The sequence below is a fragment of the Eupeodes corollae genome, chromosome 2 (genome assembly GCF_945859685.1).
Source record: "Eupeodes corollae chromosome 2, idEupCoro1.1, whole genome shotgun sequence".
Taxonomy (NCBI): domain Eukaryota; kingdom Metazoa; phylum Arthropoda; class Insecta; order Diptera; family Syrphidae; genus Eupeodes; species Eupeodes corollae.
Window position 1 is genome coordinate 124,933,637 of NC_079148.1, and position 23,723 is coordinate 124,957,359.

The 23,723-nt window shown below is 33.1% G+C and overlaps 10 protein-coding genes across 11 annotated transcripts; 6 read left to right on the forward strand and 4 right to left on the reverse strand.

Annotated features, from left to right (window-relative positions):
- The first annotated feature begins 398 nt into the window (after positions 1–398).
- On the forward strand, positions 399–1,196 carry LOC129947088 (trypsin delta-like). The gene has a single exon (XM_056057523.1). It carries the CDS (start codon positions 399–401, stop codon positions 1,167–1,169), a length of 771 nt encoding a protein of 256 aa, XP_055913498.1. The 3' UTR covers positions 1,170–1,196.
- Positions 1,197–2,300: 1,104 nt separating this feature from the next.
- LOC129947078 (trypsin delta-like) lies at positions 2,301–3,122 on the forward strand. The gene has a single exon (XM_056057511.1). It carries the CDS (start codon positions 2,303–2,305, stop codon positions 3,071–3,073), a length of 771 nt encoding a protein of 256 aa, XP_055913486.1. The 5' UTR covers positions 2,301–2,302; the 3' UTR covers positions 3,074–3,122.
- A 750-nt stretch (positions 3,123–3,872) lies between these two features.
- LOC129948034 (uncharacterized) lies at positions 3,873–4,539 on the reverse strand. The gene is made up of 2 exons (XM_056058844.1): positions 4,405–4,539; positions 3,873–4,343 (listed from the first exon to the last, which is right to left on the reverse strand). The coding sequence occupies exons 1-2, from the start codon at positions 4,417–4,419 to the stop codon at positions 3,873–3,875; spliced, it is 486 nt and encodes a 161-aa protein (XP_055914819.1). The 5' UTR covers positions 4,420–4,539.
- A 194-nt stretch (positions 4,540–4,733) lies between these two features.
- Positions 4,734–5,315, forward strand: LOC129948035 (uncharacterized). Of its 2 annotated transcripts, XM_056058846.1 has the most exons (3): positions 4,734–4,869; positions 4,943–5,174; positions 5,205–5,301. In XM_056058846.1, the coding sequence occupies exons 1-3, from the start codon at positions 4,858–4,860 to the stop codon at positions 5,279–5,281; spliced, it is 321 nt and encodes a 106-aa protein (XP_055914821.1). In that variant the 5' UTR covers positions 4,734–4,857; the 3' UTR covers positions 5,282–5,301. The 2 variants fall into 2 exon arrangements, with proteins under 2 accessions (XP_055914821.1, XP_055914820.1); XM_056058845.1 differs by having other exon boundaries at positions 4,943–5,315.
- Positions 5,316–6,818: 1,503 nt separating this feature from the next.
- Positions 6,819–7,402, reverse strand: LOC129944341 (uncharacterized). Its single transcript, XM_056053699.1, has 2 exons — positions 7,230–7,402; positions 6,819–7,156 (listed from the first exon to the last, which is right to left on the reverse strand). Exons 1-2 carry the CDS (start codon positions 7,239–7,241, stop codon positions 6,848–6,850), a joined length of 321 nt encoding a protein of 106 aa, XP_055909674.1. The 5' UTR covers positions 7,242–7,402; the 3' UTR covers positions 6,819–6,847.
- Positions 7,403–7,613: 211 nt separating this feature from the next.
- LOC129944138 (uncharacterized) lies at positions 7,614–8,231 on the forward strand. The gene is made up of 2 exons (XM_056053336.1): positions 7,614–7,693; positions 7,755–8,231. The coding sequence occupies exons 1-2, from the start codon at positions 7,679–7,681 to the stop codon at positions 8,229–8,231; spliced, it is 492 nt and encodes a 163-aa protein (XP_055909311.1). The 5' UTR covers positions 7,614–7,678.
- Positions 8,232–9,776: 1,545 nt separating this feature from the next.
- Positions 9,777–10,436, reverse strand: LOC129948420 (uncharacterized). Its single transcript, XM_056059423.1, has 2 exons — positions 10,331–10,436; positions 9,777–10,264 (listed from the first exon to the last, which is right to left on the reverse strand). Exons 1-2 carry the CDS (start codon positions 10,340–10,342, stop codon positions 9,821–9,823), a joined length of 456 nt encoding a protein of 151 aa, XP_055915398.1. The 5' UTR covers positions 10,343–10,436; the 3' UTR covers positions 9,777–9,820.
- An 8,507-nt stretch (positions 10,437–18,943) lies between these two features.
- On the reverse strand, positions 18,944–19,539 carry LOC129944156 (uncharacterized). The gene is made up of 2 exons (XM_056053367.1): positions 19,406–19,539; positions 18,944–19,336 (listed from the first exon to the last, which is right to left on the reverse strand). The coding sequence occupies exons 1-2, from the start codon at positions 19,415–19,417 to the stop codon at positions 18,965–18,967; spliced, it is 384 nt and encodes a 127-aa protein (XP_055909342.1). The 5' UTR covers positions 19,418–19,539; the 3' UTR covers positions 18,944–18,964.
- Positions 19,540–20,035: 496 nt separating this feature from the next.
- Positions 20,036–20,597, forward strand: LOC129948415 (uncharacterized). The gene is made up of 2 exons (XM_056059419.1): positions 20,036–20,100; positions 20,180–20,597. Exons 1-2 carry the CDS (start codon positions 20,089–20,091, stop codon positions 20,507–20,509), a joined length of 342 nt encoding a protein of 113 aa, XP_055915394.1. The 5' UTR covers positions 20,036–20,088; the 3' UTR covers positions 20,510–20,597.
- A 2,187-nt stretch (positions 20,598–22,784) lies between these two features.
- LOC129948243 (uncharacterized) lies at positions 22,785–23,373 on the forward strand. Its single transcript, XM_056059163.1, has 2 exons — positions 22,785–22,905; positions 22,969–23,373. The coding sequence occupies exons 1-2, from the start codon at positions 22,894–22,896 to the stop codon at positions 23,290–23,292; spliced, it is 336 nt and encodes a 111-aa protein (XP_055915138.1). The 5' UTR covers positions 22,785–22,893; the 3' UTR covers positions 23,293–23,373.
- Positions 23,374–23,723: the final 350 nt, after the last annotated feature.

Genomic DNA, 23,723 nt, shown 5'->3' on the forward strand with positions numbered 1-23,723 from the left:
GACTTACAAAAAATATATCAAGTAGGGTACAACTATCTTTCGTAAAGTGAGTAGGTATTGATGTATTAACTGGGTAAAGATTTATCATTTGCATACTGTCAACAAGGTTCGAATCTACGAGTAGGTTACTGTTAAAGTCTCCAGGTAAGATTTATTCAATCAATTGCTAGATATTTCTTCATTAATGCTTTTTCTTATTTTTATACAAATTATGACTAAATAATTAAAAATAACAATACTGTTGTTTGATCAATTTCTTTTCCTGTATTATTTTATTTATTTAGTTAAAAAACTCTTATTTGTTTAAGAAACACATTTGTTTTTAAGTAAATAAGCCATTACATTTTTTTAACTATAAAAGACATAAGCTTGAAATGTAAAAATCATAAGTAATCAAGATGTTTCGTTTAATTGTTGCTTTGAGTGTCTTGTCCCTAGCATGGGGCTTGGAAGATCGTATCGTCGATGGAAAAACAGTTTCAATTGTAAATTTTCCCTATCAAGTCTCTATTCAAAAGTATAATTCGCATTACTGTGGAGGAAGTATTTTGAAGGATGATTTAATCCTTACAGCTGCCCATTGTTTGAGAGATGTTCTTAACAGAAACGAGGTTGACATCCTTACTATTCGGGCTGGATCTTCAGACTGGGATAAGGGTGGTGTTGTCAAGAATGTCGAGTGGGTTTCAATACATCCAAATTATCAACCTCAACCAATGACATACGATGTCGGTCTTGTGAAAACAATAGGACGTTTTGTTTTTAGTAATGTAATAAAGCCCATCGCTTTACCTAAAGTCTTACCTCCATTGTATGCGCCTTTGGTGGTAACTGGATGGGGACAATTGAGCGAAACGAATGGTAGTCTTCCAACAACTTTGCAAGCGGCTGCGTTAGAATTCCTTACTCCTGAGAAATGCAGATCACCCGAATACAGTTATTCATCAGCGATTATGACGTCAATGATTTGTGCCGATGGTCCGTCTAGGGATGCATGCCAAGGAGATTCCGGTGGCCCTCTTGTTTTACTCGGCAAGAATGAACAGATTGGAGTGGTATCTTGGGGAGTTGGATGTGCACAGCGTGGATACCCAGGAATCTACTGCGATCTTACAGATCCAGAAGTTGTAACTTACTTAAAGTCAAAAGTACCCAATTTATATAATTAATAAAGATTAGATTATTATTGAAATGAATCGATTTTTTGTTTTTCTTATTTGGTTTTTCCGTTCAGAACTAGAGCCTAGTGACTTTCAGCTTTCAACCATTCCTGTGTGCGAGTAATGTCTTTAGGGATGGAGGAAACCTACAGTTTCAAGCTGGATCAAAACGGCTTATTTGAGAATGCGCTTTTCATTTAAGTTAATTAGTATTAATAAATATTGTTGCAAATATTATTAGAAGAAATTACTTTTAGGAGAAGAATCGGCGAAGGTGATAAGTGACTATCGCTTTTTTGATAGTCAAATTGACTATTAACTAGCTGTCCGCCTATGTAAGTGGACTCAATTCTATACAATTTGATTGATATATTTCAGATTATATATGTTAAAATTCATTGTTCTTATAAAATATCTAAGTAAAAGTATTAAAATTTCTGTGTTTTAATAACATACTTACTTTTCTTGTTTTTTTCCATTGCTGTAAGCTTTGTCGGTCACAAGAATGTTTTTTTACGAAAAAAAGGTAACGAAGGAAATGTTTTAGCGTCTGGCAACCCTACTCAGTAATAAAATATTTCTTCGAAAATAGCTATCATCTTTTTGTTGTGACAGCGTTTTAGCTATCAGTTTAACCATTACCCTACACAGACCGAATTCATTAAGTTTTTGTCATCAATCAAAAATCACCTTTGCCAATTCCATGCCAGACTTATTTTATACTACGTAGAATGTGGTTTTTGACATCTTTGAAACAAAGTTCTTTAAATGTAGGTTTGAATTATTTAAAAACGTTTAAGGGGCTCATCTCAAATGCTCCTTTATTTTTAGAATTTTTTCACTAAACCTTTGGACTTAGGTTGGAAGCTGTTGTATTTTAAGGAAAGATTTATTGTATTGATTGTTAGGTTTGTATTTCTCCATCAATTGTTTTTCTTCTTTTTATAAAAGTTATGTTATAGAATAACAAGACTTTTGTTTGATCAAGTTTTTTTTTGTCGGTAATAATTTATTTATTTGGTTGCTGCTGTTTTAAAACTATTATTTGTTTAAGAAACAGAAAAATCAAGTAAATAAACAACGATATTTTTTTCAACTATAAAAGACCTAACTTTGAATTGTTCAAATCATAAGTAGTCAAGATGTTTCGTTTAATCGTTGCTTTGAGTGTTCTGTCCCTAGCATGGGGTTTGGAAGACCGTATCGTGAATGGAAAAGTAGCTTCAATTATGCAATATCCATTTCAAGTCTCTCTCCAAAAATATAATTCACATTACTGTGGAGGAAGTGTTTTGACGGAAAATTGGATCCTTACAGCTGCTCATTGTTTGAGAGATATTATTGCCCAAAATCAGATTGACATTCTTACTATTCGCGCTGGGTCTTCAAATTGGCTTCACAGTGGTGTTGTCAAGAAAGCTGAGTTTGTTTCAATGCATCCACTTTATGAGCAACATTCTATGATATACGATGTGGGTCTAGTGAAAATAATGGGAAGTCTTGTTTTTGGTAATAAAATAAAACCCATCGCACTGCCTGCAGTTCTACCTGCACTATATGAGCCTGTCGTGGTAACTGCATGGGGACAATTGAGCGAAACGGACGGTAATCTTGCATCGGTTTTGCAAGCAGCTACGTTGGAATTCCTTACGAATGATAAATGCGCATCTCCCCAATACGGTTATGGAAGATCGATTATGAAGTCAATGATTTGTGCCGATGGACCATCAAAGGACTCATGTCAAGGAGATTCCGGCGGCCCACTTTCTATTCCCCGCACTAACATACAGATTGGAGTGGTATCTTGGGGACTTGGTTGTGCAAAACGTGGTTTCCCAGGAATCTACTGCGATCTTACAGACCCAGAAGTTGTCAGTTATTTAATGTCAACTGTACCCAATTTAAAAAAATAAGAAAGTTTAAATTATCATTTCATTAAATGGAATGTTTTGAAATACTAAATTCTGTGTTTTCTAGATATTTAAAGGCTTCACATATATTCTTCATTAAATAGTACTGTAGAATTATATTTTGGTAATTTAGAATTGGAATTTTCAAATTTGTCAGATATTCTGGGTGAGTATGTCAAACTGATTAAAGTATAAAAATACTTTGAAATGTTGGATGAAGCTGAGTTAAGAAAATTAATATAAACCTGCCACCAGAGAAGTGGGTGCACGTCAGCCTTTAAAAAACGAAAAACTATCATGCTTAAATATTAATAAAATTAATGCCATTTAATAGTTTAACAAACTAGACACATTATCTCAACCACCTGGTCAGTGGTGCAAACTGCTGACGGAACAAAAGAGAACAACATAATTTGTTATATCTTATTTCATAACCTTAAGTTAAAAAAAATAAATTGTTTTGACTGGTTCGTCTTGATTTTAGATAGAAATTGTCATTTGTCAATGCTGAAAAAGGAATAAAGCAGGAAACACTTTACCTTTTTGTATTTTGTTTTATAATTTAACGTGTTCAAAACGCAATCCTAGGGATACTAGGGCTGCTCCCTTTAAATGTGAAGAATTGGCTGTTCATTAGCTCATAATGATAAACGAAGCATATGAATCAAACATTTACACAGCACATTTAAAATCAATTGACATTGAGACATATTCTTTACGTTACTACTTTGAGTCTCCAGCCACTCAAAAAACAAAAGTCTTTATAATTTACAAACTATTTATTTTATTGAGTCAATAATTTTTAATGAATTATCTGACTGGATAATAATCCACCTGAAACCAAGCCTTCAGATGATAACAGCTGTTTGCCTGAACCTATAATTCCACTTGAAATCACTTTTCCAGAAATAAGATCACTTGGCAAAAGTCCATTTGAAGCTATTTCACTGCCTACAAGTCCACCAGACACAAGTCCACCGGATACAATTCCACCGGACAGAAGCCCACCAGAAACAAGACCGCTGCTTGACACAAGGCCACCAGATAAAAGTCCATCACTCAAAACTCCACCAGAAACTAATCCACTCGAGATCAAACCATTCGAAACTAAACCACTGTTTATTGTCAATGGCGAAGCAATTGTACCGATGCTACCCAAAGTAGCTATTGGAGATGGTGCCGATATAATGGCTGGAGTAGCAGCAATACCAATTGAAGAAGAAAGCACTCCGGGCTTAGCGACAGCAGCGACAATCACACAGAAAAGGATCACCTGCAACACAAGAAAATTATTATTATTTTTCTTGAGCATTTTTGTTTAAAGTTCTACTTACAAATTTAAACATCATATTGTCTTTGAGATTGTTATTGCTGTGAGGACTTGAGGTTTAAGCTTGTTGAATGCTGAGATCTGTCTGATACTTTCTCAAAAGTGTCTACCACAATTTATGCAAATTTGTCTTCTCTTGTCTTTGGGAAAGTGTGAAGCTGTACGAGTGAAGTCGGTGAGATTATGCCATTGAGGGCATCTTTGGCTTTGCAAAAGAAAATACTGCAAAGAGAGATTGACTAACACAATAAGACTCAGAGAAGGGCTTCATAGGGCACACATGAAATGGCGTAATTCTGTGTCTTTCAATTTCTTGCAATTTCTTTGTGGTGTCTTGTGTAGTGTGTAACTTGGGTTTGACTATAAATGGTGGAGAACATGAGCAATGTATTGTCAGACATCCATCAGCCTTCTTCAAAGTATCGCTTAGTCTACAAAACAGTAACCACTCATCGTCATGTTCAAAATCGTAAGTCTTTTTTAACCTTAGATCGGAGATATTAGTATACTTTAACTAAGATATTTTGCTTTGTTTTCTGTAGATTGTGTTCTCTTGTGTCATTGCTGCTGTCGTTGCAGTTGCTAAGCCTGGAATTCTATCTTCTTCACTAGGTGTTGGAGTCGTTTCATCCCCAACGATTATCTCAGTTCCGACAGCGAACATCGTCAGGACTGTTCCAGTTGCACTAGGCACTACCATTACAGCACCTTCAAGCCAAATAATTTCCAGTGGCTTGGTTTCTGGAGGAATCGTTTCCAGTGGTCTTGTATCAGGTGGTTTGATTTCCAATGAGCTGGTATCAGGTGGTTTGATCAATGGCGGCTTAGTATCATCGGGAAAAATATTGTCAGGAGGTTTGATTTCTGGTAAATTGATCTAAAGAAAATTTGAAAAATAAAGAATATTTAGTTATAAAGACCAATTTTTTTAATTTTATTTTATTTTTTAACACTTGATTCAAAATTTGAAGATCAGAAAATAAAAATAGTGTGTCCTTATATTTTACAAAGTTCTTATTTCGGAAAAAATCGATCTAAGAAATTAAATATATGAATAGGTGAAATTACAATTTCTAATTTATTTTATTTACTAAATCTTCTTCTAAAATTGTACATTCAGTACAAAATCTATGAATTCTTATTGAACCTCAAACTGAGTAAATTAATCGTTAAAGTAATGTATATTCAAAATTTGATTCAAGATTTGATTGATAATTGCATAACACACAAATTTTAAGGTATCTAAAAGGTTGCAGAATCTCAAATGCATGTGTTCAAAAAATTGATTTTTAAAATTCAATAAAAAAGATTCTTATTTTAATTTCAAATCTTAAGCTATGTTTACATATTTTGAATACACGCCAGAAAACTTCTCAGCCATTGAAGCCCTAATTAGTTGTGTTTGGTGGCTTGCTGTCCTGCTTTTTAGGAATTTGATCTACAATCGACACGACAAGTTCAATTGCTGCGAACGTAGGAAATCGTCAAGTCTTGATCATCAGCTAAACAGGACTTCATTCCCTATTTTACCAAATCATACTTTTTGTAACCAACGGTACTTAGTCTTCGAAAACGTAAAATAATTTTTAAATTTCTGTCTTCAACGGTGTATAAAAAGAATCATCAAGAATAAAGTTATGAATTTCTAAGCATCTGATTTTTGACTTCGCATAGGAAGTCATTGTCCGATTTGTCAAAATTAAAATTTTGACATTTCTCTAAGTTTCAGAATAATTTTAGGTATGGAAGAATAATCTAATTGTTGTGATAAAATATAAACCTAAAAAAAAACACTACTATAAGTTTGTAACAATTGTATTTTGACATGAAAATCTTGGCAACCATTAGAAATACTACCTTAAATTGAGTGGTATCTTATAAAAAATATTGTTTTGATATTTATTCAAATTTCCAGAAAAATCCAACACTCAATTTTTTATGAAAAATACGAATCTACGAAGAATGTCAATTTTTGTTATCGACGGAATAGTTTTTTAAAAGAATCCAACTTCAATTTAAAAAAAAAAGTTTAAACTTCAAAAAATGCTTCTGATTTTGGTAAGAACTGGTTTTTGACTAAAAATGTCGGGAACAAAAACCAATCTAAATATCATGCTTATTTTGTCATATGCCAAATATTTTTGGTTTTTTAAAGTGATTTCTTAGAAGAAATCAACTAACAACTTTATTTTACAAAATACGAACACCCAAAAAAACTCATACAAAATGGTTTTGGAATCAAGTATTATGAGAAAAAAGAAAAATATTGACTTCAAACTTCTCACAGATAATATTGTAATTTATAATTTTCAAAGTTTTAGACTTTAGAACAAATGGAAGTTATCACATCAAAGTTTTTTTTTCCAAAATTTTTAAAGATTTTTTTTTCTTAAAACACCAAAAAGTTGCATATTTATTAATATTTCGCTTTATTTTTTAAATTGTCCTTAAATCAATTTTCCAGAAATCAAACCTCCTGACAATAATTTTCCCGATGATAGTAAGCCGCCATTGATCAAACCACCTGATACGAGACCACTGGAAACGATTCCTCCAGAAACCAATCCACTGGAAATTATTTGGCTTGAAGGTGCTGTAATGGTAGTGCCTAGGGCCACTGGAACAGTCCTAACGATATTCGCTGTTGGAACTGAGATAACCGTTGGTGACGAAACGACTCCAACACCTAGTGAAGAAGATAGAATTCCAGGCTTAGCAACAGCAACGACAGCAGCAATGACACACGAGAACACAATCTACAGAAAACAAAGCAAAATCTCTCAGTTAAAGTATACTAATATCTCCGATCTAAGTTTGAAAAAGACTCACGATTTTGAACATGATGATGAGTGGTTACTGTTTTGTAGACTAAGCGATTCTTTGATGAAGGCTGATGGATGACTGATAATAAATGGTTCATGTTCTCCACCATTTATAGTCAAACCCAAGTTACACACTACACAAGACACCACGAAGAAATTGCAAGAAATTGAAAGACACAGAATTACGCCATTTCTTGTGTACCCTATGAAGCCCTTCTCTGAGTCTTACTGTGTTAGTCAATCTCTCTTTGCAGTATTTTCTTTTTCAAAGCCAAAGATGCCCTTAATGGTATATCTCACCGACTTCACTCGTACAGCTTCACACTTTCCCAAAGACAAGAGAAGACAAATTTGCATAAATTGTGGTAGACACTTTTGAGAAAGTATCAGACAGCTCTCAGCATTCAACAAGCTTAAACCTCAAGCCATCAAAGCACCAATAATATCAAAGACAATATGATGTTCAAATTTGTAAGTAGAACTTTAAACAAAAATGCACAGGAAAAATAATTATAATTTTCTTGTGTTGCAGGTGATCCTTTTCTGTGTGATTGTCGCTGCTGTCGCTAAGCCCGGAGTGCTTTCTTCCTCAGTTGGTATTGCGGCTACTCCAACCATTATTTCGGCACCAGCAGCTGCTGCTGTTAGTGTTTTGAGGACATCCCCAATAGCTACTTTGGGTACAATTGCTTCGCCATTGACAATAAACAGTGGTTTAGTTTCGAATGGCTTGATCTCGAGTGGATTAATCTCTGGTGGAGTTTTGAGTGATGGACTTTTATCGGGTGGCCTTGTGTCAAGCAGCGGTCTTGTTTCTGGTGGGCTTTTGTCAGGTGGAATTGTATCTGGTGGACTTGTAGGCAGTGGAATCGCTTCAAATGGACTTTTGTCAAGTGATCTTATTTCTGGAAAAGTGATTTCAAGTGGAGTTATTGGTTCTGGCAAACAGTTATTATCCTCTGAAGGTTTGGTCTCGAGTGGATTGGTATCAAGTAAGCTTATTCGTTAGGAGAATTTTGTATTTTAAAAAACTAAATAAAAACGCTAAGTCAAAAAATTTAAAGAGAAATCATGTCTTTGTATTTAAAAAAAAATTCAAAGTTATAAATTGTCCTTTATCTTAATCCGTCTTAAAAAGCATATATTTTATTTTTAATATGAAGTTAATTAATTCTTAAAAAATATAAATCCTCCATGTTTGGATAATTTAATTTTTTTTATGAAATAGAATTCTTTGACAAAATAAGGTAAAATATTTGAATTGGTTTTTAATTAGCTCCTGAGAAAATTTGAAAACAAACTATCGATCCTATGGGGGTGCGTGCCCTTTTGGAGAAACACAAAGTTATTTTTTTATTTAATAGTAAGCACAACACAAAATAAAGGAAAAAAATTGTAAATATCTTTGAATCCATTTTTTGAAAAAAATGATGTGTTCGATTTTTGACCGAAAAATGTATATTTTGAATGGTATTTTTTTGGTGGCCTTACAAACGTCAAATGATAATCTGCTTGAAATTATATTTTTTTCGAAAAATTAGGGCTTAAAATAGTGAATCGCTAGTAACATTGTAAATTTTTCAATTCTATTTACAATCAATCCTAAATTTCGATATTATTTTGTTATCATTTTATTTACTGTTTTGAAATATTTACATTTTAGTTTCAGGTTTTGAAAAACATTAACAATTAAATGAATAAGCTGAGCAAGTATTAAAAAAAAGGGATTTTATATCGTAAAACAACCTTTGTTTAAAAATTTTATTGAATAAGGGTGTATTTAGTGTGGTCATTTATTTTAGATTAATTTTGAATGTGAGCATTTGATAACTTAAAGTTAAACTTGATCTATAGTACTTTGATATGCTATTCTTAGAGAACATAAATATTTCTTTCAAAAATTGTGTCAAAAATTTCTTTAATAATTTTGATCACATTTTTTTCCAAATTGTTAAAATATCTAATTTTTCGTTTTTTTTTTTTTCAATAAACACATACAATCAAAACGAAGACAAGGTTTTCTTATATTTTATATCAGTTCATGTATTTATTCAACGAATCGACAAAGCCTGTTAAATTTGGGTTTGTGAACCTATAAATAAACTTTGAGTTTTGTACTGAATGTTTTTATTTTTTAATATTTACCTTATGCAAATCTCAAAGCTTAAACTTATATGTAAAAGAGAATAACTTACAGCATAAAATTATGAGTTTTTTATTTTCCGTTATAAAAAAGTAGAAATGTCAGCAGTAGGATATAAGGACCGCAAAAAGAAACAATAACTGGGATATTCCAGAGTCCTCATTCTTTTGCTTATGTCTAGAATGTCAAACATTCAAATTTTCGAATAAAGGAAGATGTTTTGAAATATTTGTCTCATATTTTGTTGCAAAACTTTTGAATTAGTTACTTCAAGGCAGTATAGTTCAAATTTCTTAACAGTTTATCACGTTTATGTTTTTGAGCTGAATGGCTTTAAACTTCTGAGCACCATTCCTTTTTTTTCAAATTGTATAATAAAAGTATAAACATATTTGTTTAAAGAAAGCTTTTTATATTTTTTTATTCCACTATACAACAACAACTGAACATGATCTTTAAATCAACAATTTGCCAGATGACACCAAACCGTTGCTCAAAATACCACCAGAGACCAATCCATTAGAAATCAAGCCCTTTGAGACCAATCCATTGGAAATCAATCCCTTTGAAATTAATCCATTGGATACAAGTCCATTGGCAATAAGTCCATTACCAATAATTCCGTTTGAGATCAATCCATTTGAAATCAAACCATTTGAAATTAAGCCATTTGATAGAATTCCATTTGTTGTAAGTAATCCATTAGAAATAAGTCCATTTGGGATAATTCCAGCGCTCAATCCCAAAGGTGAACCCAACGCAATTGGAGCAGTTCTTAAAATACTGGTAGTGGCAGCAGGTCCTGTAACGATGGTTGAAGGAGCAGCAATACTCAATGCTGGTCCAAGAAGTCCACCGGGTCTAGCAACAGCTGCGGCAATAACACAAGAGAAGACGAACTACAAATAAAATTAAAGTTTTGTTAAACAGTTTAATTAAAGTTTGAATTGCTAATGTGTCCTTACGAATTTGAACATGATGATGAGTTTTGTTTAGGATTTTCTTTGAGAGCTTAAAGAAGTCTTTGAAGGCTGACAAGTGTCTGATGTTGAATGCACCAGTTCTATGGGATTTTATAGTTTAATTTCTATAAATTTGTTGCAAGATAATGTGAAGCTCGTATATGCGAATAAGTCATAAGAGAATGAACAATATGAATTGTGGTAAGTTGGGTTTGCGATGTTGCAAAAGAAATTGTGACGAAATTATTTACAAACGACAGCCTGGTTCATTTTATTACATAGACTTGAATCAGTTGTTGTGCAAAATGTGTTGATGTGCTCCGTGGGGTAGAAATCTAGACAGACAGAGATTTGGCAATGAAAATTCAACCCTGCTCATATTTCATTATTTTCTGCAACAAAATGTGTACGTTACTTTATTGTACCCTTCTTGTCCTCATTTTTACACCTAACCTAGTCTTAAATAATAAATAAATAAAATAATTTTTTTTATTTTTAATTGTATTGTTTTAAGCATTAAACACAGTTTTTTTTTAATTTTAAAGAACAAAAGACTGCTGAACAGAAACAATCAAAAGTAGTCTCATGTTCCTATTAAATATTTACATAAAATGAAAACAATAAGAGAGTATTTGGAACACATAATATTCTAGGAAATTTTTAATTGAAATCAATTCCACTTTATACAAATAAATATTTAAAATCAATACAACATAAATATGCCATTTCAATTAGGTAGGTACGTACATTTTATTGAAAACAAAAGATTTTAACACCTTGTGTACGGAAGCACATAAACATTATAATCTGAATAGAATTGACTTAATTGCAATAAAAACAACAACAACAAATAAAATTAAAGAAAGAAATAATAATATTGAAAACATTTCAAAAGTGTTTGTTTTTATTTTGTTTTCATTTTTACTAAACATTCCATTAAATAAAAATGAATATTGAAAATAATGTTTAATCGGAAAGGAAGTTTATGCTTCCTAAAATTATTAATTTTCAAATAAAGAAGAGAAACAATAGATTTGAGTTACTCTTATTTAGAATTGAAGAATTGATACATGTGCAGAATATACTTTTTTACAAATAGTAAAAAAAAAAAAATTTAACAATTTGTTTAAAAAATGAATCAGAAACTTTTACATTCAAATAAGCCTGAGATTAAATTCCTTTGTTAACTAAATATTCTTATATAGTTAAAGGGTTCAAACTTATCTTGTTTTGCATTTAAATCAAAACTTTTAACTTCCCATTAAAAGTGCGAAGGTGCATATGTTTTATAAAGCCTTCAAATTAATTTTGTTTTACAGATATAAACTTCAAAATGTGTAAAAGTTGTTTTCTGAATACTTTAAAACAAACGTATTTACCTAAAGTTATTTAAAAATTTGGTAATTTAAAAATTTCATCAGCTCAAATGATTAGAGAATGAAATATGATGGTACATTCGAAATAATTGTTTGCTATATAAGAAATGACAATCTTATTGTAAAATTTTTAGAAAAAAAATATAATAAACAATACATTTAAAATTGCTAAAATTTAATTTTAAATTAAGACAGAAAAATATATTGACTTCAAAAAATGTTTATCTATACAAGATACTTTTGAAAAGATTTTTAACTTCAAGTAGGAAGTTATTGTAATGGGTCCGATTTGTCAAATTGAAAATTTTGACATATCTCGACGTTTCAAGGTCCCTAGAGTCGAAATAAAAGATTTGTAGAAAGATGTCTGTGCGTGCGTGTGTACGTTCGTTCGTACGTCCTTACGTTCGCGACGTATTTTCGTCCTCCATAGCTAAAGAACCCGTGGCATGATGGTTAGTGCGTTGGACTGTCATGCTAGAGGTCTTGGGTTCGATATGCCATCTAAATTCTTTTCACGGGTACTGCCTCTTGCGAGGAATTGACAAATTCTCCAAGAGTAACTATTGTCATGAAAAAGTGCTTTCTCAAAATTAGCCGTTCGGAGTCGGCATATAAACTGTAGGTCCCCTCCATTCTTGACAACATTACTCGCACACAGGAATGGTTGAGAGTTGTAAGTCACTAGGCCTTGGTTCTCAACGGACTGTCGCGCCACCCAATTTATTTATTTTTTATAGCTAAAGAACCAGAAAAGATATCAACTTCAAATAAATTTCGTTATACAGATAATAAAGCAGAAAGATGCAGAAAGGGCTCTCAAGAAAATTGCGTGGGTGGTTTTTTTACCATAGCAGTTTGAAGAAAGGTGATAATTTTGGTTAACCCTAAATATCTTACGACCCAAAAACGCTAAAGACTTGAATTAAATTGTATATAATATATTGTAACGTGATATCAAACAGGTATATTTTTTGAAAAAAAATCAATATAACGGTTGTTTTATAAATCAATAAAACTGAAAAAAAACTTGTCACCTCCAAAATTTTAAAACTGAAATATGATTTCAGCTCTAAAACAATTTAGTGCAACGAAAAATAATGTTTTTGACATCTGATACAATTTTAAGCAAAATCTAATTGACAGTTTTTTTTTATAAAAAATAAAAATAAAATAAAAACATTACTCAAAGTTCGTAAAAATTGAATATCTATTCGAATATCTTTTTGAAAACTTGAAATTTGGGCTTCAAGCTTATTTTATCTTATAAAAAATATTGTTTTCAACATTTGGTAAAATTTTTAAAAAAATCGAATTGACAGTTCTTTTACAAAAAATTAAACCTAAAAAAATTTACTTTCGGGTCAAATAGCTTTTCAAAAATTAAAAATATTGGCTTCAAATTTATTTTATTTCACAGAAAATATTGTTTTCAATATTCAGTAGTTTTTATATAAAAATCCAACAGTCCGTTTTTTCATGAAAAATAAAATCTACAAAAAATAGTACGAAAATTTGATAAAAATTGATACGAGTACATATAGACAAACTTTTAAGCAAGACAAATCGACAGACGGGATGGGAAGTTATTAGTGTGGGTCGCATCCCAGCCTCTTTTTTTTTTCACTATTTTCTTTGTTTGTGCTAACCATTAAAAGTACTTGCTAAGATCTTTATTTTTTAAATTGACTGACAAAATGCCACATCGAGAAATTTTTCACATAATTTATGATAAATTTTGATTGTTCAATAACTTTTGAAAAAATAAAACCAAAATGGCATTTTTAGAAAAACTTTTGAATGCAAAAGCTTAACAATCATCTCATTTAATTTTAAACGGTTTTAACATCTTAACATCTTTTAACAATTTGCTAAAGAATGTTTTTGAAATTTTGGACATATAAAATGTTAGACCTTTAACAATAGGTTGATATATATTTTATGTCATTCTGTTTTACAGATAAAATTATCAAAACATTCTAAAATCGCAAATAACAAATCAGTTCAGTGTTTTTTTCTTTTAAATACGATTTTCCAAAAAGAGGCTGGGATGCAATCTTCACTGATAATTTGTCATCCCGTCTGTCGATTTGTCTTACTAAAAACTTTAACAAATTTTACTTAACAATATTTTACTTACTTACTTAAGGTGGCGCTACAGTCCGGGGCGGACCTGGGCCTCAACCAACAAGCGTCTCCAGCCAGCTCGGTCCCTAGCTAGCTGTCTCCAGTTTCGCACGCCAAGTTGGTTGAGGTCCTCTCCCACCTGGGTGCGCCACCTGAGTCGCGGTCTTCCTCTACTGCGCCGTCCCTCGGGATTGGATTCGAAGACCTTCCGGGCTGGAGCGTTGATGTCCATCCGCTCTACATGACCTAGCCATCTAAGCCGTTGGACTTTGATTCTGCTAACTAGGTCAGTGTCGCTGTACAGCCCGTACAGCTCGTCGTTATATCTTCTCCTCCATTCTCCATCTATGCGTACGGGACCAAAAATCGCCCGAAGAATTTTTCTCTCGAAGCATCCTAAGACGCTCTCATCTTTCTTTGACAGGGTCCAGGCCTCAGCGCCATAAATGAGAACCGGGATGATGAGTGTCTTATAGATGGTGATTTTACATGCTCGAGATAGGACTTTACTTCTCAATTGCCTTCTAAGTCCAAAGAAGCAGCGATTTGCAAGAGTTATTCTTCGTTTGATTTCAGCGCTGGTGTCGTTGTCTGCATTAATAGCGGTGCCTAGGTAGACAAAGTCCTTAACTACCTCAAAGTTATAGCTGTCCATGGTGACGTTTTGCCCAAGACGTCGTCGTTCAGTGTCCTTTTTTGATGACAGCATATACTTGGTCTTGCCCTCATTGACCACTAAACCCATCTTCTTCGCTTCCGTCGCAATGCTCAAAAACGCTCCACTGACATCACGCTTTGATCTTCCAATTATGTCAATATCATCTGCGTATCCGAGTAATTGGATGGATCTTTGGAAGATTGTGCCTCTAGTGTTGACGATTGAGTTTTGCACAATTCTTTCCAGAACGATGTTGAAGAAGTCGCATGACAGTGCATCGCCTTGTCTAAAACCTTTTTTGACATCAAATGCATCGGTAAGATCTTTTCCGACCTTGATAGAGCAGCGTGCATTCTCCATCGTCATTCTGCACAAACGGATAAGTTTGACAGGGATGCCAAAACTAGACATTGCTCGGTAGAGCTCTTCCCTATAGATGCTGTCATACGCGGCTTTAAAATCGATAAAGAGATGGTGGGTATCGATTTGAAGCTCCTGGGTTTTTTCCAAGATCTGCCGTAGTGTGAATATTTGGTCGATAGTGGACTTTCCTGGTCTGAAGCCACACTGATAAGGACCAATCAGGTTGTTGACGAATGGCTTCAGACGTTCACATAATACGGCAGAGAGGATCTTATACGCAATGTTAAGGAGACTGATGCCTCTGTAGTTGGCGCAGTTTAGAGGGTCTCCTTTCTTATGTATGGGGCACACTATGCTGAGATTCCACTCATCGGGCATGCTTTCTTCCGACCAAATTTTGCAGATGAGTTGGTGCATGCTCCCTACCAAGTCATCGCCTGCTGCTTTGAATAGTTCGGCGGTGATGCCGTCAGCTCCAGCAGCTTTGTTTGACTTAAGTTTAGATATAGCTATCTTCACTTCGTCAAGGTCGGGTGGGCGGAATTGTTGATCTGCGTCGCCGAGGTTGAGTGGTTCTATCTCCCTTACAGCGGAGTTCGGTTCGTCATCGCCGTTATATAATTTGGAGAAGTGATCTTTCCATATTCTCAGCATCGACTGTGGTTCTACTACGATGTTCCCTTGATCGTCTTTACAGGCTTCGGTTCGTGGCTGGTACCCTTGGGAGGTTTTTTTTACCTTTTGGTAAAATTTACGAACCTCATTCCTGTTGTGACATCCCTCTATCTCCTCGATCGCGCGCTTCTCATGCTCTCTTTTTTTCCGTCTAAGAAGCCGGTGTTCCTCTCTCCTCTTCTGCTCGTAGAGCTCGCGAGCAGCTCTAGTCCTTTTGTGCAGCGCCGTTTTGTATGCCTCTTGTTTCGCTGCGTGCGCTTGCCGGCATTCGTCGTCAAACCAGGGGTTTCGCTGTGGTGGCCGTGTGAAACCTAGCACTTCAGAGGCGGCATCTCTGATGGCTGCAAGGCAATGTTGCCACTGGTTTTCAATGCTTAATGCAGGAAGCATAGGACTCCTTAGGAGGTTACTAGAGACTCGATCGGAAAAGGACATGGCAGTCTCTTGCGATTGTAGCCGTCTAACGTCGAATCTTCTCACAGTACTTCCTTGTTTTGGCTTGGATCGGGATATCCGTAGCCGTACCTTGGCTACAACGAGGTAGTGGTCCGAGTCAATGTTGGCCTCTCGGAATGTTCGGACATCCTGGATACTGGAGAAGTGTCGTGCGTCGATCGCAATGTGGTCAATCTGGTTGACGGTTGATTGATCAGGAGATTTCCATGTCCCCTTGTGGATATTAAGATGCGTGAACTGCGTACTAGCTACCAGAACGTCTCGCCCCGCAGCGAAATCGACCAGCCTGAATCCGTTGTCGGAGGTGGTGTCGTGCAGGCTGTATCTTCCGATTATGCCACCAAAGATGTCTTCTCTTCCTAGCTTGGCATTAAAATCTCCTAAGACAATTTTAATGTCATAGCCAGGGCACTGCTCATATGTCTTGTCCAAGAGCTCGAAGAACATATCTTTGGTGTCTTCATCTTTCTCCTCTGTTGGGGCATGCGCGCATATTAGGCTTATGTTGGCGAATTTAGCCTTGATGCGGATTGTCGTGATGCGCTCGCTAACACTGTTGAAACTCAAGACTTTTTGCCTGAGCCTAGTTCCAACAACAAATCCACACCCAAATAGACGCTGTCTTTGTTCTCGGTAGCAATCGCCGTAGTAGATATCGCAGTCTTTTAGTTTGCGTTTACCCGGTCCATCCCATCGCACTTCTTGGATGGCTGTAATATCTGCCTTGCAGCAGTTTAGGGCTTCCGCTAATTGTTCGGCTGCACGTGGTCTGTTAAGGGACCTAACATTCCACGTACATATCCGAAGTTCGTTGTCCTTATTTCGTTTGCGTGGGTTGTCAACAGTGAATCCGTCCGTATCCGAGGCTTGTTGTTGCTTCGAAACTATGATGCTTTTACGTGGCCAGGAAGTCACCCCGACGGCACAACCCCCAACCTGGAGGGCCAGATCCTTAGTATAACTCCAAGGAAGGGGAGCCGGATGAACCGCTCCTTATAGGCCTGGGCTCCGAATATGTCGAAGAAGCCCTATAAGGTGTTCACTAAGTAGTTCAACCTTACTGGAACTGTAGACGCCACCGTTGATTCTATCTCGAGAATTCGTCCGCTGCCGCCTGGATAAGGAGAGGTGCCTTAGTGGAAACACCTCTCCCCCCCTCTCTCGTTTGCTGCCCCCAACAACTTTCCACTGGGGTTGGAACCCAATCTCCAGTTGAGGTACTAGGCACCCGATGTTCACCGCGGGGAGGTGAGAGTAGGAGTTGATAGACAGAGGTGGGTTTTCAGAAAAACCTGTGGACGCTTGTGTCCTCTTGAATGCACATGTCTACCATTTGAACATCTAACAATATTTTGTGTAAGATAAATAATTTTAAGTCAATATTTTTCTTTGTTCTCTTAATACTTGAGTCGAAAACCAATTTGTTTTTGTAGGTTTTCGTGTTTTGTTAAAAAAGTTGCCAATTTAATTTTTCTAAAAAAATTAACTAACACCAACAACAATTTGCATGATAAAACAGTTAGATTTGAGAATCTATTTTTATTAACAAGATTTTAAGTCGAAAACCAATTTCTACCAATTCAGTAGAATTTCTTGAAAGTTTTTATTTTTTATAAAATCAAATACATATTTGTTTTTGTTTCCTTCAGAAAAAATAATCACGTAAAGAATTCGTTTTTGTTTTCTTCTGAGAAAATTAATCACGTAATGAATTCATTTTGAAGTTAATATTTTCATTTATTCACGAGATTAATGTTTACCAATTTTGCTTACTTAATTTTTACAGATTTTAATTTGTATGGAAAAAACTAACAGTTGGATTTCCGACAGGGTGCCGAAAACAATATTTTTTATAAGATGAAATTAGTTTCATCTTAAACTTTTGAATAGATTGGACAATCAAGTTTAAGCATTGTTTTTAGTTTTTGTAAAAAAACTGTGAATACGATTTTCCTTAAAATTTTACTAAATGTTAAAAATTATTTTTGTAAGATGAAATTAGTTTAAACCAATATTTTTAATATTCAAAGAGATATATTCAATTAAAAAATCAATTTTTTCCAACTTTCAGTAATGTTCTTATTACGAATTTATTATTTTTCTCACAAAAATTTACAATATGTCAAAAACGTTCAACTTCTTCAAATTTAATTCAAGTCACTAGCGTTTTTGGTTCGTGAGATATTTTGGGTTAACCATCATTTTCACTTTTATTTAAAATTGCTATGGTAAAAAAATTTGGTTTATTTAGTTCTTTTTCACGCACGCACAGAAATTTGTCTCAAAATCTTTTATTTATTTAGACTCCAAGCGCCTTGAAACGTCGAGAAATATCAACATTTTTAATTTACAAATTGCACTGATTACAATAATTTGATATGAGAATTTAAAAAAAGAACGATTCAAAATTAGAAGGCCCCAAATATCATACGAACCAATTATGATATCGTAAACCTTATTTTATTTATTTTGAAATCAAACGAAATTGGTATGAATACAAAAAAATCAACGATCTATTTTTTTATAAATACAAAAATTTTAACAAAAAAATTTGTCACCTTAAATATTTTATTTATTAAAATTGAATTAAAACTAAATTACCAACAAAACATTTTTTATGGCTTAAAACTGCTCTTTAAAATGTGTTTAAATTTTTATAAAATTAAATTGAAAGTTTATTTAAAAAACTTACTCTTTAATGAAATTAACTTTTTCCGATATGTTGTTGTAATTTTTTAAATACTTACTAATATTAAGTTATCAGTGCGTGTTACATCCCAGCATTCTTTTTGCTATTATTGGAATCTGCCTACAATTTTTGTTTTCGTTCTAACTGTATTACAGAAAATTCATTCAAATATATAAGTGTTTTGGAGTATGAACTTTTCCTCTAATTGACATAATCAAAATACAATTGTACAAAAATTATTTTTTTTGTTCAATCTATTTATTAGACCTCATTAAAATTTAAAGCTCTTACACTTATAATATTAATCCTTTTGATAATAATTTAGCATTTGATATCAGTCCAGAATTGATAATTCCATCCGAAGTCACCAATCCTCCGGAAACTAAACCACCGGAAACCAATCCACCAGAAACCAATCCTCCAGAAATCAATCCACCTGACACAAGTCCATTTGAGATTAATCCATTTGATACAAGCCCATTGGTTATCAATCCACCACCTAAGGTCAATGGAGCACCGATTGTCGAACCTAACGAAATTGGAGCTGTTCTCACGATTTGCACGGAAGCAGGAGCTGTAACAATAGCTGAGGGTGCAATACCCAAGGATGACCCCAGAATACCTGGTTTAGCATAAGCTGCAACAATAACACAAAGTAATGTCAACTGAAAGAAAAAAATAAAGAACATTTTAAATAATAAGTTCAATTGAAAAGGCTTCCTCGAAGTTCTTACAAATCTGAACATAATGGATGTGGCTTTGAGAGAACTATAATGGAACCTCTATTGAATGTTCACTTGAGTCTGATGTTAAGTTAAGAGTTTCTTATTCGTTTTATAGTCATCTAAGAAAAATATCAAGATCAACCCTTAGATATAGGTAAAGTTGTAGTAGGAAGGGGTTTGGATGGAAACATATCTTCGACTATGTAGTTTTGTGTTCAAAAAGCAAGATGCAACAGTTGAAAATTGAAGCAGCAACGAACAAAACTTGATTTAAGTTTCCCAAGAAATCGTGGTACAATATAAAATGAAGTGCAACACTCCCCTTTTGTTGGGAAACCAACGAAACTAGAAAAATAAAAACTGTATATTTCTCTTTTTGTTATTTTGTGGCGGGATTGAGTATGATTTAGTAACAATAAATCAACTTTCATTTATTGTAGGTTATCTTCCTTTGATTTCTGTTAAAAGAAAAAAGTAACAAAACCATTTTGTTATTCTATCGCACTTTCTCGGGTGCGGTGACTTCTGTACCGCCTTTGTCTCACATTCTCTCCATTTGCAAACATGAAATCGCGTTACGTGCTGCTGATGCTGATGATGATAATGGCTATAAAACCCTATAGAATCTCTTTATTGAGCATCAGACACTTGTTATCAGCGTTTGCAAGAAGTCCTATTAATTTCTATTCATTATGTTCAGATTTGTAAGAACTTAAAGCCATTCATAAAAATATTATGTCTTTGTCCCTGTTTTTTAATCTAAGTAATCTTAATTCCTTTCAGGTTGTTTTGCTTTGTGTTTTTGTCGCAGCCGCTTATGGTAAACCAGGAATTTTGGGGTCATCTGTAAGTATTGCTGCTGCTCCAGCTATTGTGTCAGCGCCCTCTATAAGTGTTGTAAGGACAGCTCCAATTGCCACAATAGGTGCTCCATTGACCCTTAGTAGTGGATTGGTATCGAATGGACTCGTATCAAATGGATTAATCGCAAATGGACTTGTCTCAGGAGGATTGATTTCTGGTGGATTGGTTTCCGGTGGACTAGTGTCAAGTGGAATCATCAATGGTGGTTTGGTAACATCTGGAAAAGTTATTACCAAAGGATTGATATAAACTACTTTGAGATGAAGATGAAAATAAGAGATAATTTTCTAAATATTTTGTAATGTAAATGAATTCAAAATAAATTCTTTTAAGACAACACATCCACGAGTTGATTTATTTAAGGCTTAATTTATTTGTTTATAAATTAAAAAAGAAAACTTGAGTATTCATTTTTATAATGATTAACCATAGAATTCTATTTTCAAAAATAAGACTAAAAGGTCGTCGTTGTGTATAAAATTCATTTAAATTTTGTTGATCCTATTCTTTAAAATGTCACTTTGTCAAATTCATTTTGTTGAAAAATAGTTTCTAATTATTAATATGTATGTAGGTAGTATTTTGTTTTAAGAAAAAGGTCACAAAACAGGAATTGTTATAGAAAAATAATCAGTGTTAATATTGAAGATGTATAAAAATAAAAGGTGTTCCGACTTCAACGCACTGTGAAAATTATGAATCAAAACCAACTACTAATTGATAAAATCATTAAATAATGGTCAGCTCTATACTCTATCTCTACAAATAATCAAGTTTTTGAAATTTGGTATTTTGGTTTTTCTTATTTAGAAATCCAACTGATAGTTTTCTTACAAAAAGTGTTACTGGTTTAATGTTTGGAAAATTGCATGAGTACTACTCAAACATATTAAGAAATTGAAAATATTTAATTTGAATATGCTAGAAATTATAGATTTGAAAATCGTAAACATTTAAGTAAAAAAAAAACTACTTGATTAATTTTCATAGTCATCAAATGCCTTATATAATGGTTTTCGTACAATCTTAGAAAATAATGTCTCAAAAAACTAAGGTGATAAAATGATTTTGAAGTCGGTTTTAAAGAAAAAGCCATCAATTAATCTCTATTGATTGTCAGTTACAAAATCATCTTATCATAGTTAAGGAATGTCATGCAAAAGCCACAAGAGAAATGGTATCAGTAAACGAAGTTAGGAATTGGGGATTCCGAAATTTCTTGACGATTTTGGTAATTTGTTGATTCATTCCATGTATATGTTACCTTTTACAATACTGGCAAGTTATAATATTTTTTTTGGAACTATATGTGTTTTTTGAAGATTTTGCAACCTTCCAAAATAAGTATCACTTAGTTAACAAAAAACTCATACATAAGAAACTTTAAAAATAAAAAAATCAGTAAAATTGTTACTTTTATAAAATATCGAGAACTTTCCGACAAAATATTATTAGCAGTAAACTAAATTGTATCTTAAACAACAATTCAAAAGCTTATAATTTAGAAACAGTACCAAATCTAAGACATGCAAATAGCCATCAACGTTTAATGTGATACAAAATAATTTTAATTATTAACTTCCCATAGGAAGTTATTGTAACAGGTCCGATTTGTCGAATTGAACATTTTGACATTTCTCGACATATCAAGGTTTAATATTAAATGAATATTTAAAACGAATAACGTTTTTGAAATCTAGCAACATTTTGAAAACAATCGAATTGACAGTTTTTTAAAAAAAAAAATAAAACCTGAAAAAAAAACATTCCTTAAAGTTGGTAAAAATTGATTTTCGAATCGAATATCTTTTTAAAAATTAAAAATATTGGCTTCATACTAATTTTATCTCACAGAAAATATTGCTTTGGACATTTAGTAAATTTTGTATAAACGTCATGTTTTAGAATTTCAAAAAAGATTCTGTAGCATCTACTGCCTCAAACATTGGTTATGTAGCAAATGAAACTATAATCTGGTCCTTTTATGGTATGTTTAGTTCCGAAAATTAAAATTCTATTTATGTAAAACAAACATTTTTATGTTAAAGTTTTTTGTTTACATATGTACAATTATAATTCGTCTTTAATTTTTAGCACTTAATTCCTCTGCTTTAAATTCAGTTATCAATTTTTTTTTAAGAAAATTATAAAAATGAAAAGAGGTGAAATAATCTCAACAGTTATTAGATCTTAAGAAGTGTACGTTGTCCTCACTCAATTTCAAGTGGTTTAATTTTCTATACCATGTGGTTGATGCCAAAACCATATCGCACAACAAGCTTAAAAATGATATGGCACCTTACTTGAAACCTGAGAAGGGTTGCATTTCATTATCAAATTAGACTTGTCTACTTCAGCCCGTTAATAACTCTATATGCTTAGGCTTATAGACTCATAGTATCTATTCTTATGCCAATAAGCATCTTGGTGAGTGAAGGGTGTTTTTGTCTGTGATTTTTACCTCAGCTTCTTTTGCAATTATGAAATAAGTCTTAAGCCACGTCTGTATTTTTATTTTCTTATAGATTTCTGGTGACTATAAAATGAGATAGGAAGTTTGAAAAAATCATCAGACTCTTGTCAGCATTCATCAAAGGTTTAACTAGCTTCCAAGCCAATTAACATCAACAAATATGTTCAAATTCGTAAGATGAATACAATCACAAGTCTTAAAATTTTAAATCTATTTAACTTGTTTTCAATTTTAGGTCGCTTTCTTCTGCATTATTGCCATCGCTAAGGCTGGAATTCTTTCTCCATCTCTGAGCATTGCTGCTGCTCCAACTACTATTGTTTCAGCACCTTCAGTGAATGTTGTAAGAACTTTACCAATTGGTTTGGGAGCAACAATTGGAGCTCCAATTGGTCTTACCAATGGATTGATTTCTACTAATGGCTTGGTTTCGGGTGGATTAATCTCAAACGGACTTGTTTCGGGTGGAATCGTTTCAAAGGGATTGATTTCCGGTGGATTGATATCTGGAGGACTTTTGAACAATGGCTTGATATCTTCGGGAAAATTGTTGATCTAAATTAATATGATAAGGAGTCAAAGCATTATAAGTTCCTAGATTTTTGATATTGCAGAAAATAAAAAAAAAAAACAGTTGAAACATTTATTGTTTTATTTTATCCTTAAATATTTTAAGTTTTGTATGATTTATGCCTTAAAGTGGTACGAACTAATATCTAGACAAAAAGACCAAAGGAAATGTATTAAATAACTACTTATATGTAAAAATATCATAGTAAATATTTGTATTTCGTGTTTAAGAAGTTTTTTAAAAATATTTTTGGATTTTGAAGGCTTTTTAATTGAGATTAAAAATCATATTTTATTTACATAGATTGAAAATAATTTTTTTCGAAACATATCCAGAAGTGAAGATCAATTATTTTTAACATAGGGAAAAATGTTTTAAAACGAATTCTAAATTATTTAATTTTAAAATAGTAAAGAGGA

What these genes read in the sequence shown, in the direction of transcription:
- LOC129947088 (XM_056057523.1), top strand. Translation starts at nt 399, where the DNA reads ATGTTTCGTTTAATTGTTGCTTTGAGTGTCTTGTCCCTAGCATGGGGC.
- LOC129947078 (XM_056057511.1), top strand. Translation starts at nt 2,303, where the DNA reads ATGTTTCGTTTAATCGTTGCTTTGAGTGTTCTGTCCCTAGCATGGGGT.